The 18,838-nt window shown below is 41.5% G+C and overlaps 1 protein-coding gene and 1 long non-coding RNA gene across 22 annotated transcripts in view; one reads left to right on the plus strand and one right to left on the minus strand.

Annotated features, from left to right (window-relative positions):
- The window catches only part of KIAA1217 (KIAA1217 ortholog), an 829,478-nt gene that overhangs the window by 321,356 nt on the left and 489,284 nt on the right, over nucleotides 1–18,838 (minus strand). For all 20 annotated transcript variants that reach the window (XM_044927453.2, XM_044927454.2, XM_044927455.2 and 17 more), the window contains one exon: nucleotides 16,088–16,371. In XM_044927453.2, coding sequence (XP_044783388.1) covers nucleotides 16,088–16,201 — 114 coding nt within the window. In that variant the 5' untranslated portion in view covers nucleotides 16,202–16,371. The remainder of the gene's footprint in view (nucleotides 1–16,087; nucleotides 16,372–18,838) is intronic.
- LOC112578897 overlaps nucleotides 1–18,838 on the plus strand; it is a 28,324-nt gene that overhangs the window by 8,805 nt on the left and 681 nt on the right. The window contains exons 2-3 of one of the 2 annotated variants that reach the window (XR_003103352.3): nucleotides 6,455–6,628; nucleotides 12,313–12,439. This is a non-coding gene — a long non-coding RNA (uncharacterized LOC112578897). Of the gene's footprint in view, nucleotides 1–6,454; nucleotides 6,629–12,312; nucleotides 12,440–18,838 lie in introns of those variants that run through there. The other variant, XR_006544193.2, reaches the window with a different exon arrangement.

Raw genomic sequence — 18,838 nt, forward strand, 5'->3', positions numbered from 1 at the left:
AAGGGCCTCTTGATGAAAGTGAAAGAGGAGAGTGAAAAAGTTGGCTTAAGGCTCAACATTCAGAAAACAAAGATCATGGCATCCAGTCCCATTACTTAATGGCAAATAGATGGGGAAATAGTGGAAACAGTGGCTGACTTTATTTTTCTGGGCTCCAAAATCACTGCAGATGGTGACTGCAGCCATGAAATTAAAAGACACTTACTCCTTGGAAGGAAAGTTATGACCAACCTAGACAGCATATTCAAAAGCAGAGACATTACTTTGCCAACAAAGGTCCGTCTAGTCAAGGCTATGGTTTTTCCAGTGGTCATGTATGGATGTGAGAGTTGGACTGTGAAGAAAGCTGAGCACCGAAGAATTGATGCTTTTGAACTGTGGTGTTGGCAAAGACTCTTGAGAGTCCCTTGGACTGCAAGGAGATCCAACCAGTCCATCCTAAAGGAGACCAGTCCTGGGTGTTCATTGGAAGGACTGATGCTAAAGTTGAAACTCCAATACTTTGGCCACCTCATGCGAAGAACTGACTCATTGGAAAAGACTCTGATGCTGGGAGGGATTGGGGGCAGGAGGAGAAGGGGACGACAGAGGATGAGATGGCTGGATGGCATCACCAACTCAATGGACATGAGTTTGGGTGAACTCTGGGAGTTGGTGATGGACAGGGAGGCCTGGCATGCTGCAATTCATGGGGTCGCAAAGAGTCAGACACGACTGAGCGACTGAACTGAACTAAACTGAACTGCCTTCATTATTAAACAAGAAATACTAAAACCAAGGAAACTCAGGGAACTCCCTGGCAGTCCAGCAGTTAGGATGCAGCCCACTCACTGCTGTGGCCTGGGTTCAATCTGTGGTCAGCGAACTAAGATCCTGCAAGCCATATGGCGTGGCCAAAACAAATAATAAAAAATAAGTAAATTCAGTACACATTCTAAAAAACTATAAGAGACAACAAAGATAACAACAACAAAAACCCTAGGAAAAGATCATTAATTATAAAATTTGCAACAAGATAGCAAACAATAATATGGAAAAGAAAAATAAATGGAAACTGATTTTTTGAAATAATGAATAGAACAGGCAAACCCAAGAAAGAGAACAAAAATGACATTTGCTCTCTAGAAGCTTGTACGGGCACTAAAGTTCCTAGTACTTAACTAGAAGTAAAACATGTATGGAGTAGCTGGAGAAGTATCAAGGAGATGGGATAAGTACACAGCAGACTTGGAAGAGCAATGGTTCTCACACGTTTAATACTCAGCACTTTTGCTAATTCAGGAAATGCTAGAGACTCAGGTTCAATCCCTGGGTCAGGAAGATTCCCTGGGGAAGAAAATGGCAAGCCACTCTGGTATTCTGGCCAGGGAAATCGCACGGACAGTGGAGCCTGGAGGGCTACAGTACACGGGGTTGCAAAGAGTTAGACATGACTGAGCAACGGAGCGCAGACGCACACTTTTGTACAGAATATTTTGGTCTAACCAAAATGTTTACAAACTAAAAGGGGGACTTCCCTGGTGACTCAGTGGCTAAGACTCTTCACTCCCAATGCAGGTGGCCCAGGTTCCATCCCTGGTCAGAGAACCTGATCCTCCCGCATGCTGCAACTAAGCCTTTGAATGCTGCAACCGAAAGATCTCGAATGCTACAAATAAAGATGCCACATGCCACAACAAAGACTGAGGATCCCTGTGCCACAACCAAGATGTGGCACAGCCAAATAAATAAATAAATATTCAAAGAAAAAAATTAATAAATATTGAAAGAAAAAAAAAGACAATTCTTAAAAAAAAAAAAAAAAAAAACTAAAAGGGAAGAAGGAAGGAATAAAGGAAGGGGAAAGAAGCGATAGAGGGAGGCAGGCAAACCCGAAATACGGAACCTGTGTGTAGTGATTACAGGGCATACAGCTCATTCCTTTCTCACATCCATCCGCTGTCTGAAGTACTACGCCAACCACTTGCTTTCCCCTTAGCATCTCAGCATGACTGGAGAACTGCTAACTGCCCCAGTTGTGATCTCAGTAAATAGTCATGAATTAAAGTCCTTGCACATTAATTAATCCCAAAATACATCTCAGGTGCAAACAAGACATGAAACAAAGCCTCCTACTTGACGGCAGCAGTAAGCTGCATCCCCCTCCACACTCTGTTGAAATCGATGCCTCGGTTCAAAGCTCCATGTGACAGCCCCACAACATTCTTGAGGCTTCCCAGTTCACTTTCATACCTGTGCAGGGTCTGAAAACCTTGGATTAGGGCAAAGGAAGGAAAAAGAGAAGGCCTGATACGACATAGATGCTGAGACGAGGATGCAAAATGAGGCTGGTGCAAAGTGGGGCCCCGAGAGGGCAAATATGAGAGCCTTTCAAAGGGAAGACACTACAGAATTTTGTCAAAAAATTCACTGAGCTCCAGATCACATCTTTCTCCCCATAGCCCATCTCCAACAGCAGATCTCGAGTTAACACTCGTGTCCTTCCCCCTCCCTGCCCCACCCCCTCCTCTCGTGATTGTGGCCATAACCTTCCATGGTACGTCTCTAGTTCTTCAGGGGGTCACACAATATGGACGGATGACATAGGAGCTTAGTGACTTGCTCAATAAACTGGCACAGCTAGGACCTCAGTGGAAACCAGAATCTAGGTCTCTGGCGGTCGGGAGGGTGGGGTGGGGAGGGCACTGGGTATTCCTGCCTTCTCTGCTACACCATCTGCAGTTCTTCATACCTTCATCCTTCTCTATTGAGTCACCGAGTCATTCTCATTTTTTCATTCGCGTATCTGATATGTCGTCATCCTTTCATTCTGGCTGAGCTCCATGCCCGCTCCACGACACTGGACCTTATCACTGCCGCCTGGACATGGCAACCACTTCCAGGCAAGCACCCAGGCTTTCCACACGGTCCCTTCTAGGTAGCACTAAAAAACTAACCTTTGAACTTTGCTTTTCATTCCAGTCGTGGAATGAAAGCAAAATGCCCTGTGTCTGCCATTCCAAGCTTTCTGCCGGATGTTCAAGGTCCAGCACAATCTGACTCCCCTTTGCTTAACCCCACAGCCCTCCCCCTTCTCCAAACGACACCACCACCTCACTCAGACTGGCTTATCCACTGACTCACCAGGGAGCCGCCTCCATTCCTGTTGCATCACTGCCTCTCCCGGCCACCCTCCTCCATCAGAATGCCTCCATGCCTTCATCAAATCATTCAAATCATAATCTGTCAATATCCTTGCCGTAGATATTCGTTGAATACCTACTGTGCTCTGGGCATTGAGGAATCAGATAATTAGGGCAAGTTTACTGTCTCCAGGAGCCCTGACTCATTCCAAGAGACCCCACTTAACTTCTGGTCTCCTGCACAAAATCTTCCCTCTCTGAAATCTCCCACCGCTCTGAATGTAAGCTTTTGCATGACATTCCACCATTTCTGAATGTGTCTCACAAGACAAAAGTCCCCCCACCAAACAATAATTCTTCAGCAAATAGGGTTTGGAAATACTGCCCATTTCATTCCTCACCCACCTACTCCCAAATCTCCAACCTGAGATTCACAAAGTCGTTCAGCATATTAAAAGATCTGACCAGTCCTGCAATGTAGAAATTAACTTTGGTTAACTAAGAATGTCCTCAAATTAGTAACTTTCTCCCCATACAGCTATTAACAGCCTGGGGATCTAGGATTCTGTAGAACATACCTTTACAAAACACTGCTCTCGATCATTGCTATTGAGAACATACACTGTTTGTGCCGCCCTAATGGTACTGGCCTTGACTTTCCCACCAGAATGCTCTCCTTGATAAGAATGCATTAAACTGCTACAGTAGAGATATATTATCTCATCTATCAGCACCCCAACACTATTATCTGTCTCAATTCTATGGTTAAGAAAAAGCCTCAGGGAAATGGACTGACTTGCCTCCTGTCACACAGCTGGGTGTCCTGTGTATGTTAATTCACTCATATTGGGCCCAAACATTGGTACTCTGTCCACTAACATGACATATGCTAGGCAGGGCAGGTACTGTGTTTTGTATTTTTTGATATATTATTTCATGTTTTTTATATGATGCCGAACTCACAGTGTGGGACCATGATAAGGAACCATTTGACTGAATTAATCCAAGAAAACGCTGCAGGGGAAGGATGAATAATGATGAAGAATTAAGCCTGATGACTGAGGAGATTCGGGACAATTCAGACGATTGCAATTTAAGTTCACATTGATGTGCTGGACTAAATCACACCGGTCTCTTTTGGGGGTTTCTGCTTGCTTTTTAGAACTAATCAAGACTTTATCTATTATTTATTGTTTCGGCTATGTTGAACTTCCCCAACCAAGGACTGAACCTGAGCCCCCTGCCCTGGAAGCACAGTCCTAACCACGGAACCACCAGGGAAGTCCCGCCAGTCTTTTGCGGATTCCTCAATGCCAGAATCTCGATCTAATTGCAATGGCAGTTTTCTCTCAGCTTGACTGAATGCACTTTCCAGGGGTCTCCTGCCACTACAGTTCTGCTTTGCTTTTTGACTTCCCTCACCTTCCCCACCTACTCCCAGGTACCCATCAACAGATTTTCCAGTAGAATCTTATTTTGATTCCTTTTTTTTTTTTTTTTGGCAGAGCCCTTTTTAATATAGCACTGTTCTCAAAACATGTTCTCCTGCTCTTCGGCACAACACTAATTAAAATGAAAGCTAATGCAGGGGTTGGTGGCACCCAATTAAACACTCAGAGCCGTGAGCTGTGAGTGATCTCCATGCAGGATCTTCCTCTTTTTCTGTATCCTATATGATCAATGTCAAGTTTGCAAGGAAAGACTGCACCCCCTGGACTCTAGTCTTTCTTTACTGAGACCTCACAATGTGTCCTACGATGTAATATCCCAAATCTGCTGAAATGCACCCCCCACCCACCCTCTAAGCCACAGTGCAAATTATCAGTCTTCTAGGAAATATTTCTAGGCCAGTCCCTTCATCTGCTCCCTGGAGAAGCATCATCTGTTAAGTATTAGACTGCTCTATTTTTTTTTTTTTTTTTAACTGTTGTTTTCCATCACGCTCAAATTTAGATGACTATTGTTTCCCTTTGATATATCCAGTATTATCTGAAATTTCTGAGAATGAGAAATTTTTTTTATACTGATGCTTTCAATCCTATCATATTCTTTATTCACAGGCCTCTGGTAGGTTATTAAACACACACTGACATATACACTGATAGACAAATAATATATCCTTTAAATACAACATGTAATTTGTTACGACACATGCTCCTGTCAATCGGCAGGGTTGCTCCAGCAAAAATTACATTTTCTCAATTTTTATCTTTCTCAGATATACACCACTTTTCTTCCCCGCAAATTTCTTTTCTTCCACAAATTATTAAAGGCTGATCTAATCAGGAGGCTGGCATTTCAGCCAATATGGTGTGTGTGCATGCTCAGTCATGTCTGACTCTTTTGTGACTCCATGGACTATAGCCTGCCAGGCTCCACTGCCCATGGAGTGGAATACTGGAGTGAGTTGCCATTTCCTCCTCCAGGCAATCTTTCCAACCCAGGGATCAAACCTGCATCTCCTACACTGGCAAGTGGGTTCTTAACCACTTTGCCACCTGGGACTCAGCCAATATGCGAAGACTACTACATTTCTTACCTATTGATGCTAGGCAAACTGGTCCCCCCATTCCAGTCCTTCCTTATTTTAACATTTATTTATTTATTTAGCTGTGTCAAGTTGCAGCATGTGGGCTCTGCATTATGGCTCACACACTTCTGTCTAGTTGTGGTAAGCTGGTTTAGTTGCATGGAGACATGTGGGGTCTTAGTTCACTGACCAGGGATCAAACCTGCGTCCCCTGCATTGGAAGATGAATTCTTAATCACTGGACCACCAGGGAAGCCTCAGTCCTTCCTTATTTCTTTGGTGCTTTAGAGTACCTTTGGATTCCATCACCCATCAGAAAGATGAGATAATCTGGAGGTCAAGAGCAAGGGCCTCACATCCAGGTAACAAGATTAAGTCTTGGTGCTACTACTCACTTGCTGTGTCACTCTGGATGAGACCTAAAGGCTCTGTATCATTCTGTTAAGTAAAGTTCATAATAAATGTGCCTACCCCACAGGGTTCTGGGGAGGATGGAATATACTAATATGCGTAAACAGCAAGTATCACAATTTTAGTGCTGCCAATAATATGCAGTCCTTGTAGTCTTCTCCACTTTTCTACCACTGTAAATAATAGCTGAGAAAATAGTGCTAAAAAAAAAGAAAAGCTGAACATTTAACTAAGATTCTCCACCTTCATGGCAGCCTATGGAGAGGTTTCTATTTCTTCCCTCTTCCTACTGTGACTTGGTTTTATTCTTTGCTATGCATACACTGCATTAGATTTCTTTTTTAAATGTCTTTATTGAATGTTACAATATTGTTTCCATTTTATGTTTCAGTTTTTGGCCTTGAGGCGCATGGGATCTTGGCTGCCTGACCAGGGATCTAACCCCTTGGTGGATCTAACCTCCTGCGCTGGAAGGTGAAGTACGACCCTTCTGGACCACCAGGGAAGTCCCTGTATTCGATTTCTTAACTGCCAAGATGTTGTTTCCTTTTTCCTTAAGGTTGAGGTAAGAAATTGGTCTGTATATCCTGAATCAGTCATTAGTTCAAATAGCTAAATACGTTTCTGCTGCTAAACATGGCTATTCCACCAGCATTTTCCACTTTGGATTAGAATAAATTAATAGTGCCAAAGAGGAAATTCTTAGCTGGGGGTCTATTTCCTTTACTATAACTTGTAAGCTTTTCACTTTTGTATTGATTTATTTACAAAACATAGATAAGGTAGTGGAGGACAGAGAAGCCTGGCGTGCTGCAGTACACGGGGTCGCAAAGAGTCAGACACAATTCAGCGACTGAACAACGAAACAAAACTGTGTAAGATCTATCCCTCCACAACACAAACCTTTCACCAGATCTTCACTGTGGCCCAAGGCCTCCATTAACTGCACAGTCTATGGCCTTAGCGCATCTCTAGTTCCAACCAGCCTACCTTCCAGGCTTTGCTGATACACTGATCCATGAATATCAATGCATGTTTGTGAATTTCCAACACTTTCACATATCTAGGTTGATTAGGGTTAAGATAAAGACGACAGACAAAAATTTGATAAATTTGGGGTTTTCCATACATGACAAAGGGACTACTTGTATTCTCGAAGGTCTAGACTGATCCCCTGAAATCCATGGCATGAGGCATGATCCAGTGTGATAGAAGTTCTTCTATGACACTTAATCAAAAATAAGTCAAAAGATGTCATTACCTGGGGATTAGGAAGTACAAATCATTATGGTTAAAATGAGCTACAAGGATATACTGTACAACCCAGGGAATGCAGCCAATATGTTATAATAACTAAAAATGGCATATATAACCTTTGAAAATTGTGAATCACTACCTTTTATACCTGTAAAACATATTATTGTACATCGGGACTTCCCTGGCAGAGTGGTTAGGACTCCTCATGCTTTCAGTGCAGAGGGCATAGGTTCAATCCCTAGTCAAGGAACTAAGATCCCACAAGTCATATGGTATGACCAAAAATACATATATATATGGGCTTGCCTTGTGGCTCAGCCGGTATAGAATCTGCCTGCAATGTGGGAGACCTGGGTTTGATCTCTGGGCTGGGAAGATCACCTGGAGAAGGGAAAGGATATCCACTCCAGTATTCTGGCCTGGAGAATTCCATGGACTGTATAGTCCATGGGGTCGCAGTGAGTCGGACTGAATGACTTTCACTTTCATATACATATATATAGATAGATAGATAGATAGATAGATAGCACATCATGTATATTTTTTAAAAAGATGCTGTTGCATATAGATGTAAATATATGTTAATATATTTAAATTACACATAAACTTAATTGATGCATTGTACAGATAGGTATAAAGTGCTATGTATCAATCCAATAAAGTTGATAAAAACCACTCATTACATTTGGGAAAGCTGATATAAGGAAATGGGAGGGATTTCTCTCTTAAACTAGACTCCACAGCCAAAATCTGGATAAACCAAACATCCCTGTAGGTGCCTGATTCAAGATGCTACAGTGAAGGGAAATGACAGATGCTACTTCTGGGCCAACATATGTAAGAGCTGTGAGGAACCATTAGCTCTTTCTGTTCCTGTCATGACGACTTGGAATCCACATGTTATGATGGCATCACCACTCCATGGATGTGGCCTAAATCATAAAGTCATTGCAAACAACAGACTTTGTATGCATGAGAAATAACACATTTTTGTGTCATGTCACAAAAAAACGTACAGGGTTTTCTTGTTATGTAGCATAATCAAGACCATCCTGATTAATCCATGAGTTGTAAGGTATACATCTCCTATTGGCTCCTTTCTCATTATAACTCCCATTTGAATGGGGCCAGCCAGCTACTGTAAAGTTAGCATGCAGAGGGGAGAAGTCAACAGAGGCACCCTTGTCCAAGATCTGTGACATCAAATGCTTTCCCCACAATAATACGTTGCTTGCTTTGCCCTAAAATCGTGTTACCCTCACTCTTCAGTCTGTGGCATCAACATGTGAGAGGCACACAGCACAGACTTTTAAATCACAGGCCTCCTGCAAGTGGAAGCGTTCTGACCTGGTAACATTGCCTCCTCTCACCTATGAACTTTGCTTTTCATTCAGAAAACTTCCTCTGTTGAGGGTAAGGTCAAGATTATACAAATTGTTGGTAGCATACTTTCCTTTTTTTTGCAAAATGGAATTTTCTTCCCCTCTCTCTTTCCATTGTTAGTATCCATAACTGTTCTCAGTGAGTTATGAAGGAAGTGAGTAAAAATGCCTTCACTCTACTGCCTGGAAGTAGTGCTCGCTTTTTAAGACCTGCTCCTCTGATTCAAGCACAGTTAAGACTCCTCTTGTCTTCCAGATTTAACTGTAATGGAATTTTCCATGATTCTTAACAAAATCAATTATATACCATCTGAAAAGGAGGTATCAGTCAAAGTGATATTTTTAACTGACATATATATAGTTGATTTACAATATTGTATTAATATTAGGTATATAGCGAAGTGATTCAGTTGTATATTTTTTCTATTATTTTCCATTATAGGTTATTACAACATATTGAATATAATTCTCTGTGCTATACAGTAAATCTTTGTTGCTTATCTACTTTACATATAGTACCTTTTGTATGTTAATCCCATACTCCTAACTTATCCCTTCCCTCTTTCCTTGGTAACCAAAAGTTTGCTCTCTATGTCTGTGGGTCTGTTTCTGTCTTGTATATAGAATTGTTTGCATTATTTTTTATATTTCACACATAAGTGATATTATATGATATCTGCCTTTCTCTGACTTACTTCACTCATTATGATAATCTCGAGGTCCATTCAAGTTGCGGCAATCAGCATTATTTCATTCTTTTTTATGGCTGAGTAACATTCTACTGTATATCTCTACCACATCTTCTTAAATCAGTCACCTATTGATGAGCACTTTGGTTGTTTCCATGTCTTAGTTACTATAAACAGTGTTGCTATGAATACTGGGGTGCACGTATCTTTGCAAATTAAGAGTTTTCATCTTTTCAAGATGTATGCCCAGGAATGGGACTGCTGGATCACATGGTAACTCTACTTTTAGTTTTTTAAGGAACTTCCATACTATTTTCCATAGTGGAGGAATGAATAACATTGTGCTTGAACCAAAGTCTGTAGTTCCAGGTTCCACAGTACAGCTCCTCATCAATGAATAAAGCTCTTTAGAGGTTCTTAAAAAAAAAAAAAAATTTGCTAGAATGAACCAGAACTTGAAATGTTTATGAGTAAACAGGGTGACAGATATTTTCTTTTTCTTCACTTCCATTGTTGGCAGCATAGTTACATTCAGGCTTCAGACACACTGGACTACAGAAGACACTGGTAAGCAGCACCAGACTCCCTGCGTACTGAGAACACAGCTCTAGTGCCACTTCCATGCAGACACTGCAGACACTAGTGAGACTTGTTTAGCTGCTCAGTCGTGTCTGACTCTTTGCGACCCCATGGACCGCAGCATGCCAGCCTTCCCTGTCCATCACCATCTCCCGGAGTTTGCTCAAATTTATGTCCATTGAGTTGGTGATGCCATCCAGCCATCTCATCCTCTGTCGTTCCCTTCTCTCCCTGCCTTCAGTCTTCAGTGAGATCTCAGGGACACTCAGAGAGCAACAGGCCAGACAAAATGCTTCCTGCTATTAAGGACCCCATTTCAGATAGTCTCACTGTTCATGTTCTTATCTCCTTATTTTAACTCTCCACAATGCTCATGTTAAAGGAAAATAACCTTTATACCTTGCTCACTCTTTATTCCGATGGAAGAACACAACAGACTTAGGTTAAAATGTACAATAGTCCCTTAAGCCATGGGGATTGTTTCTAGGACTCCCTGGGATACCAGAATCCAAGGATGCTCAATTCTCTTATATAAAAAGGGGTACTTAGTACATAATCCATGCACACCCTCCATATACTGTGAATCATCTCTAGGTCACTTGAAATACCAATACAATAGACATGCTATATAAAAAGTTCTAAATACGAAGGAAAGGCTATATAAATAGTTGCCAGAACTCAGCAAATTTAAGTTTTCCTTTTTTGGAATATTTCTTTCCTAATATTTTCTATCTTGGTTGAATCCAAGGATGCAAAACTCCCAAATAAGGAGGGCCAACTGTGTTTCTCTTTTCTCCTAAGATTTGATCACATTAGATATAAGAATACACAAGCTAATCTTAACCACAGAGCAGGTGCTCTTTACCTAGTTAGTGAAATAGAAATTCTGTGGGTAACTGGAGATAAGGGCAAAAAACTATTTTCAGAATGGTTTCTGAGACTAGGAGTGGACAGCCAGATTCTGCAAGTGTGAGGCCAGTTGGATATCTGTTTCTTCACTAGAAAAGACACAAAAGAAGAGCATTTCCAAACTGTAGACTGACACAGTGACCATGACCATGAGAGATGGCTAAACTACAGACCTTTCTGAACTCAGAGCTATTTTGAAAAAGGAACTTTCCTTCCAGGTAAAATATGTATAGGAATCTATTTTCTGTGGTTATCGCATATGCTCGGGGATTGAATACAATTTATTTTTTAAAAGAAATGGCAATGGAATGTCTCTATTACCTGATCCACTGTGAGCTACATACATTGTTATCAAAATTTTAGAAAAATTACAGGCAGAGGGAGAAAACACCAAGGTCAATAACAAATGGAGAGCTCACAGACTTGAGAAATTCTGACCTTGCTTGACCTGCTGGCTTCTTGACTGGAGGGAAATTACTTAGCCTTCCTTTAGCTTCTTAGCCTCAATCCCTTCTGATTTCAAACTGCCATCAATCTCTTAAGCCTTGGATTCCCCATTCCTCTCTATGTTTACCAAACAAATGGTACCTATCACATTCCAATTGTATTAGAAATATTCACCTTATTCATTTAACAAAAATTGATCATGCCTAATTTCGGTTGTGCACTCCCTTAAATGCTGACTTCGCAAAGGTGATTAAGACAAGGCTCTTCAAAAGCATATTGTAGATGGGAGAACAAAACATAAAGAAAAGTACAATGAAGGTATGATTAGATGCTACAATACAGGTACTGCAGGATGCTATGAGCAGCCCAGCAGGTGTGATACTGGGCTGGATTTGGAAGGATTAATCTCTGTCCATGAATGCCTTATTTCTTTTGCTGACTAGGAGGCAGGGGTCAAGCCTCATCATCTGTATTTCTCACAATGCCTTTTCCATGGTAGGTGCCAAATAAATTATATATGGGATGAATAAGTGAAAGAAATCCAAATTTGAAGCTCTTGATAAAGGAAAAATACATTCAGGTTTCAGAAATATAACAAAATTGTGTTCTGACAAATGGGAAAAATTACTTCAAGTACTCAAATATGTGTTGGTAAAAAAGTGAAATGACTTTAAACACTAATTTGAAAATAAGAGCCTCTGAGCCCTTCTTTTGGTCACCAGGAATCAGAATATTGTAATGATGGGGCTTCTCTGGTGGTCCACTGGCTAAGACACCGTGCTCCCAATGCAGGGAGCCTGGGTTTGATCCCTGGTCAGGGAACCAGATCTCACAAGCTGCAATTAAAGATCCCTCGTGCCACAACTAAGACCCAGCATAGCTAACAAAGTAAATAAAAATATTTTTTAAAAGAATACTGTAATGCTAAGAGTTGCCACTGAAACAGGAAGAAAATTCATTTCCTTTTTCAATACTCCATGATACAGGTATTATCTTTTCCTTGATTGGAACAGGAAGATTAAGTCATTAGCTTCAAATCTTTTAACCAGCATATGGTGAAGACTAGATTCCGACCCAGTCCTGCCTGACCCCAGAGCCACGCCCTTAGCTGCCAGGTGATGCAGCTTCACAGCCTGGTTGCCCCCCAGGAGTGAGTCAATAAAGATTCCATTATGCAGATAAGCAGCGTGCTACAACGGTGACATGTGCCATTTTTTGGAGATCACAGAAAAGAGTAAAGAAAACTTTTTTTGCCTTTCAGTCATCTAGCCTGAAGAAAATTCTTGACTGACTTATTTTCAAAGACTCAAATATAAATTTCAACCATGAATCTTCCAAGGGTTTGAATGGATATGTCAAAACATAAGGTGTCATGCTCTCCGCCTGATGCTCTGTGATGACCTAGAGCAGTGGGATGGGGGTGGGGTTTAAAGGGAGGCTCAAGAGGGAGGGGATATATGTATACCTATATCTGATTCACGTTGTTGTACAGCAGAAATTCACACACGACATTGTAAAGCAATAATTCTCCAATTAAAAAAAATAAAAACATAAGGTGTGCTCTGATTCTCCTTATGTTAGATACCAAGGAGTTAGAACCTGGATTCCCTTAGCACCGAGACATTTCATGAAAAGTGCTGGATACAGCATTTTCATCCTGGTATTCTTGATTTCTTTCATTGGCCCTCTTCTCACTAAGGCCGCTTTTCTGGAAAGCAACCAAGGAAACAGCCACCCCAATAGTGTGTGGTGTTTATAACCTCCATATCTGGAAAGTCCATCAGACTTGTGATATTTGCCTTTTTCCTTAAGGCTGGTCATGTGATGTTCCTGTAAAGGAAGCCTGGAATAATCCACAGTCAGAAGATCTGGGAGGAACAAAGGGTGTCTTGGAGAAGAAGATAGGAGAGAGGAAACGGGCGATAGGAGAAAAAGAATGAAAAGGAAAGAAGGTGAAGTGCTGTCTACAGGAACTTCCTAAATCATCACCTAAGCTTATCTCTAATGTTTACAATGCTGATTAAGATTCCTTTGCAACTCAGGAGCAGAAGCAAAAATAAATACACAGATCTAGGCATGGAAAACCGGAGAAGGCAATGGCACCCCACTCCAGCACTCTTGCCTGGAAAATCCCATGGATGGAGGAGCCTGGTAGGCTGCAGTCCATGGGGTCGCTAAGAGTCGGACACGACTGAGCGACTTCACTTTCACTTTTCACTTTCATACATTGGAGAAGGAAATGGCAACCCACTCCAGTGTTCTTGCCTGGAGAATCCCAAGGACCAGGGAGCCTGGTGGGCTACCGTCTATGGGGTTGCATAGAGTCGGACACGACTGAAGCAACTTAGCAGCAGCAGCAAGCATGGAAAACAGACGGTCAGCTTGGAAAATACAAGAATTCATACTGAATTACCCAGCAAAGTGGCAGCTGATCATCTGAGACCAGACTACATTATGACAGAGATTCAAGAGACAGGAGGTTGGAGCCTGAGGCCACTCGGCCAAATTCAGTACTCCCTGTCTTCTGACACCATCCCATTGCCCTTTACAACCTTTTGGTTAGTTTTAGGCTCACCATGTAACAACTTTCCCCAAAGCCATCATCTCATGGTAGGAGAGAGAATTATGACATCACAAATAATAATAGTACAGTAATAACTGAAAATTTTTAAATGAAAAATATACCATTTTTGATAGGATAATTTCTATATTTCTCAGCAAAATAATACATTTTAATTTAAAAAATATATATCAGCCTTCCTCACTCAACACATAACCAACTTTCTAGCCTCCTTTACCCAGGCTCCCGTCCCTATAGTCTCAGACACACATTCCCTCACCATGTGCCTTATACCGCATACACAGACCACACTGCCTGCTCTACAGGCAATGGTCTTCAACTTATAGACCAGAGGAATAAACAAGGATTCAGACCTGACTGAAGTCAAATTCCAGCTTTTCCTCAGCAAACTGCATAACTCTAACTGCCCTGAGTTTCCTCAATCTGAACAGCACTGAATAAAGTATGATTCCTCACATATTAAGACACAGAGAGAAGGACAGATTCTATTAATTAAATGGACAGTGACCCAACTATCAGTAGAAAATAGGGATACTTTTAATCAATTGTATCTCAATAAAACTGGGGGAGGGAGATTACATAACTGATAAACAGAAATAAAAGAAAATAGTGGCATTCTCTACATACACTTGAAATGAAGACAGCCATCCTTTTCTTAGTGAAGAATTCATCTGCTCCTCTCCATATCAACCTAGATTCTTCTTTCTCTTCTGGGCCTACTGCCTCTTGGGACGTGAACATCTCAACATACAGTTCATAAGGCATATTTCACATGTTTTAGGCACTCTGATAAAGATTTCATAAAAGAGAAGGGTTCATTTAAAGGATCAAACGAACTGAGCTTAAAGCGTAAAGAATTGAGGCCGACACCAATCACCATTTCCGTAGACGATAAAAAGCTGAGTTAAGACATCACTTTCGTAACTAACTGGCAAGAGAGCAAACTTAAAAACACAGAACTTGTCTCTACCTGGAGTGTCAAAATCAATACCTGCCTGCTCCCATCCCTGACCACAAGGATTGCTAAATGTTCTCCACTTCCATCACCATGGTCTCCATCCTCAGATGGAGACGCCCATCTGTGGGCTACAGAGGAGGCCGGCCTCCCATCTCCTGTGACCCTAAACCCATGCTGTCCCCTGAAAAGTAACTGCACACAGTGAAGAAACAAAAACACCCTGAGCCACTGTCGAGGGATAGCTCTGGGGCTGTCAAGATAACCTGAGAAAACAGGTAGCTGCTGACAGCAAAAAGCCAAGCGTGCAGAAGAAAAACATGTCTGAGAAGAAAAAAGAACAGAAAACAAGACCCTAAGGTCAGCTTCTTGAGGTAAAGGGGTTTGTCACAAGACTATCCCTCTGTGTGCTCTGTTTTAGCCTGAAAATGTATTTATATTCATTCATTCATACACTCATTCTTTCACTGTGCCAAGCACTCAGTGATAAGGGGGCAGACGTTAGCTGATTCCATGCTACACTCAGTTAAGATGCACTTCTGCGTTGCCTGCATTTTAGATATGTTTGTGGTTGAACCTGGGACGTTCTTATAGGGGAACTGCATATCCTCTGGTCTCTCTTCTCTCACTTCCTGTTCTCTTACTGTTGTTGCTGAAGAAGGCTGAGCCTTCAGGTCAAATCTTTTCTGCAATCTGCCTCCTCTCCCCAAGCTGACAAAGAGATCTGGGACAATCCAGCAGTGGACACAATCCACTCAACTGTTTTTTCCCCTTTAACCTGAAGGTCACCGTGCTTTCCCTCATGTTCATTAAAGAATGAGCTTTGCACAGGGAAGGAGAATCAGATGGAGGCAGTCAAAAGGTGCCAACTTCCAGTCAGAAATAAGTACAAGGGACATAAAGTAAGCATGACGAATATACTATCACTGCTGTATGTCACACAGAAAGCTGTGAGGAGAGTAAATCTTAAGAGTGCTCATCACAGGAAAAAAAAGTTGTTTTTTTTTATTTCTTTCATCTTGTATCTAAATGAGATGATGGATGTTCACTAAATTTTCTGTGATAACCATTTTATGATGAATATAAATAAAATCACTATTCTGTATTCTTTATAAACATACAGTGTTGTAAGCCAATTATATCTCAATAAAATTGGGAGAAAACAGAATAAAAAACAAAAACGAAGAATGAGCTTGGCAGAGCGAAAATGGCAGGATATTCGTACCTGGTCTCTCAGCCTCTCCTGGTGGCCCATGATGGCGGTGGCATGATGCGGGTATTTCTGCTTCAGATGTTCCAGGAAAGCTTCTCTCTTCCGGTCCATCTCCGACGTTTGCATTCCCAGGATTTCTTTGGAACTTCGAGGCCCACCTAGAGTGTGTCTCCTCGGGATGTTGCGGGAAGATTTGGAAGCTGACACACGGCTGTTCCCATTAGAAAGGCGCTCCTTGGTTCTGCGACATTCTGCATCTTCTAAGGATGTCACCTGAAGGTTGCTCTTTCCTTGTTCTGAGAAACAGAAAAGATACAGCTCACAACTAAAGACTTCACACTAGAAATCTCATTTACAGGACACCAAGTGCATTTGTGGCAGCTGATAATGTATGAATGTAACGTAGCAGTGTGTGTGTGTGTGTGTGTGTGTGTGTGCGTGTGTGCGCGCGCGCATATCCACACAGCAGCAGGAAACAGGGTAAATCAACAACTAAAAGAAATATGAAAAACTGCACTTTAGAAATAAAGATACTGCAGCAAAAAAAAAAACAAAAAAAAAAACTCTACAATTTCTTTCCCTGAGGTTATTCAAAACCAAAGCACCTGGTCAGACCAGTTTGCAGGCAAGATCTCCTGGAGAAAGGAATGGCAACCCACTCCAGTATTCTTGCTTGGGAAATCCCATGGACAGAGGAGCCTGGCGGGCTACAGTTCATGGAGTCGAAAAGAGTCGAACAGGACTGAGTGACTAGCAGCGCAACACAACCTGGGTTACCCTTCACCCTCATCTGTAATTATGGAAAAGTTAACTTAAGTGATTATGATTATTTCTTTATTTTTAAACATATTTTCATCCTAGTAACAAAACTTCTTACAATTTTATAATCTGAAGGCAGGAATCCTGCCTTCAAGCCTAGATTAAGGACAAATGATAAGACCTCTCTCAGCCTCACTGTTTTCACTAATAAATTAAGCATGGCTGAACTGGTATTAGATATGCAAATTTAAATCTTAGTTCCCTGACCAGGCATCAAACCTACAACTCCTGCAATTGAAGCATGGAGTCTCTCTTTTTTTTTTTTTTTTGAAGCATGGAGTCTTAACCATTGTACTTACAGGGAAGTCTCTAGCTTTTTATTTTTTTAATATTATTATAAACATACTCTAAATTTTTTTAATAAAATTCCAATTTAAGAGGGTATTTGCTAATTATTTATCTTCAAAAGTTAAGTACAGAAAACACACCCAATATTTAAGAGATCTAGAGCTGAGTCTCAGAGGACTAATGTTTTTAAGTCTTTACTGAATTTGTTATAGTATTGCTTCTGCTGTTTATGTTTTGGATTTTGGGCCATGAGGCATGTGGGGATCTTAGCTTCCCGATCAGGGATAGAACCTGTACCCTCTGCAGTGGAAGGTAGAATCCTAACCACCGGACCACCAGTGAAGTCCCAAGAACTAAAACTTGATGCCAGTGACATAAACCAACAAGTGTTCAGAGTTCATACATAAACCAGCTCCTCTAAAGGCAGTGCCATCAACATGGTTTTTCTCTTCTTTACCTAGAAATGCCTATACCTAGAACTGTAGGTACAACACCTGTTGGTTAGACACAGAAAATATTGTAAACGTGGGCTCATTTCCCTGTGGCAGTTTTTCACCCCTAGATGAGTATTCTGGGAGTAATTCTTCTTGTTTACCCTTCACTTCTCATTACATGGCTAATTATAGCTCTCCATCAGACCATCAGACACTGATGAGGAAAGAGAAGGAAAAAACAGCCCAATTAGTTCATTCTACTATTCATTAACTTCAACAGTACCTTTAGAAGGGGGAGAAGATAGAACTATTGGCTCAAAAGATATTGAAAAAAATAAATAAAAAGGCTCTAGGAGGCAGATATAGAGAACGAACATGTGGGCATGGTGCAGGGGAAGGAGAGGGTGGCATGAACTGGGAGATTAGCACGGACATATATATATTACCATGTGTAAAACAGACAGCTAGTGGGAAGCTACTGTATAGCCCAGGGAGTCCAGCCTGATGCTCTGCGATGACCTAGAGGGGTGGGATGGGATTGGGGAGTGGGGTAGAAAGGAGTTCCAAGAGGGAGGGAATATATGTATACACCCAGCTAACTCACCTGGCTACATAGCAGAAACTAACACAACACCGTAAAGCAATTATCCTCCAATAAAATTTTTTAAATAAGTAAAATAAAAAGTCTGTCAGACCCAGCATGAAATGAGAGAAGCCCAAATCACTTCTGAAATCATGGAACTGACATCTGGAAGAATGAGTGGAAACTGTTTCCTTTTCCTCCAAAGATGACAGGAGAAATCGTCCACTGAAAATCGCCTTGAGCAGGGGAGTCCCTCAAGGGACACACAATTGCTGAGTGAAGTCTTTCTCAGGTAGGGAAGAGATGATGATTGGAATTAAAAGCCCTGAGTTCTAGCCCTCCTCCACTCTTTACTGTACACATGGTTTCAGTCAAGCCATCTACTGTCTCTCTGTCTTGATTCCCTACCTACAAAATGCAGAGCTCAATAATACTACCTGTGTTACCAATACTGAGGACCAATAAGAAAACTGTGAGAAGTTGACTGTCACTATTATGAGCTTTCATGCATGTGTTTTCTTTTCAATGTCCCTTAGCACCCAACCCACACTAATCATTAGTTGCTGTCTGGTCGCTAAGTCATGTCCAACTCTTTTGTGGCCGCCCTGGACTGTAGCACCGCCCCCCCAACCCCCCATC

The sequence above is a fragment of the Bubalus bubalis genome, chromosome 14 (genome assembly GCF_019923935.1).
Source record: "Bubalus bubalis isolate 160015118507 breed Murrah chromosome 14, NDDB_SH_1, whole genome shotgun sequence".
NCBI lineage: Eukaryota > Metazoa > Chordata > Mammalia > Artiodactyla > Bovidae > Bubalus > Bubalus bubalis.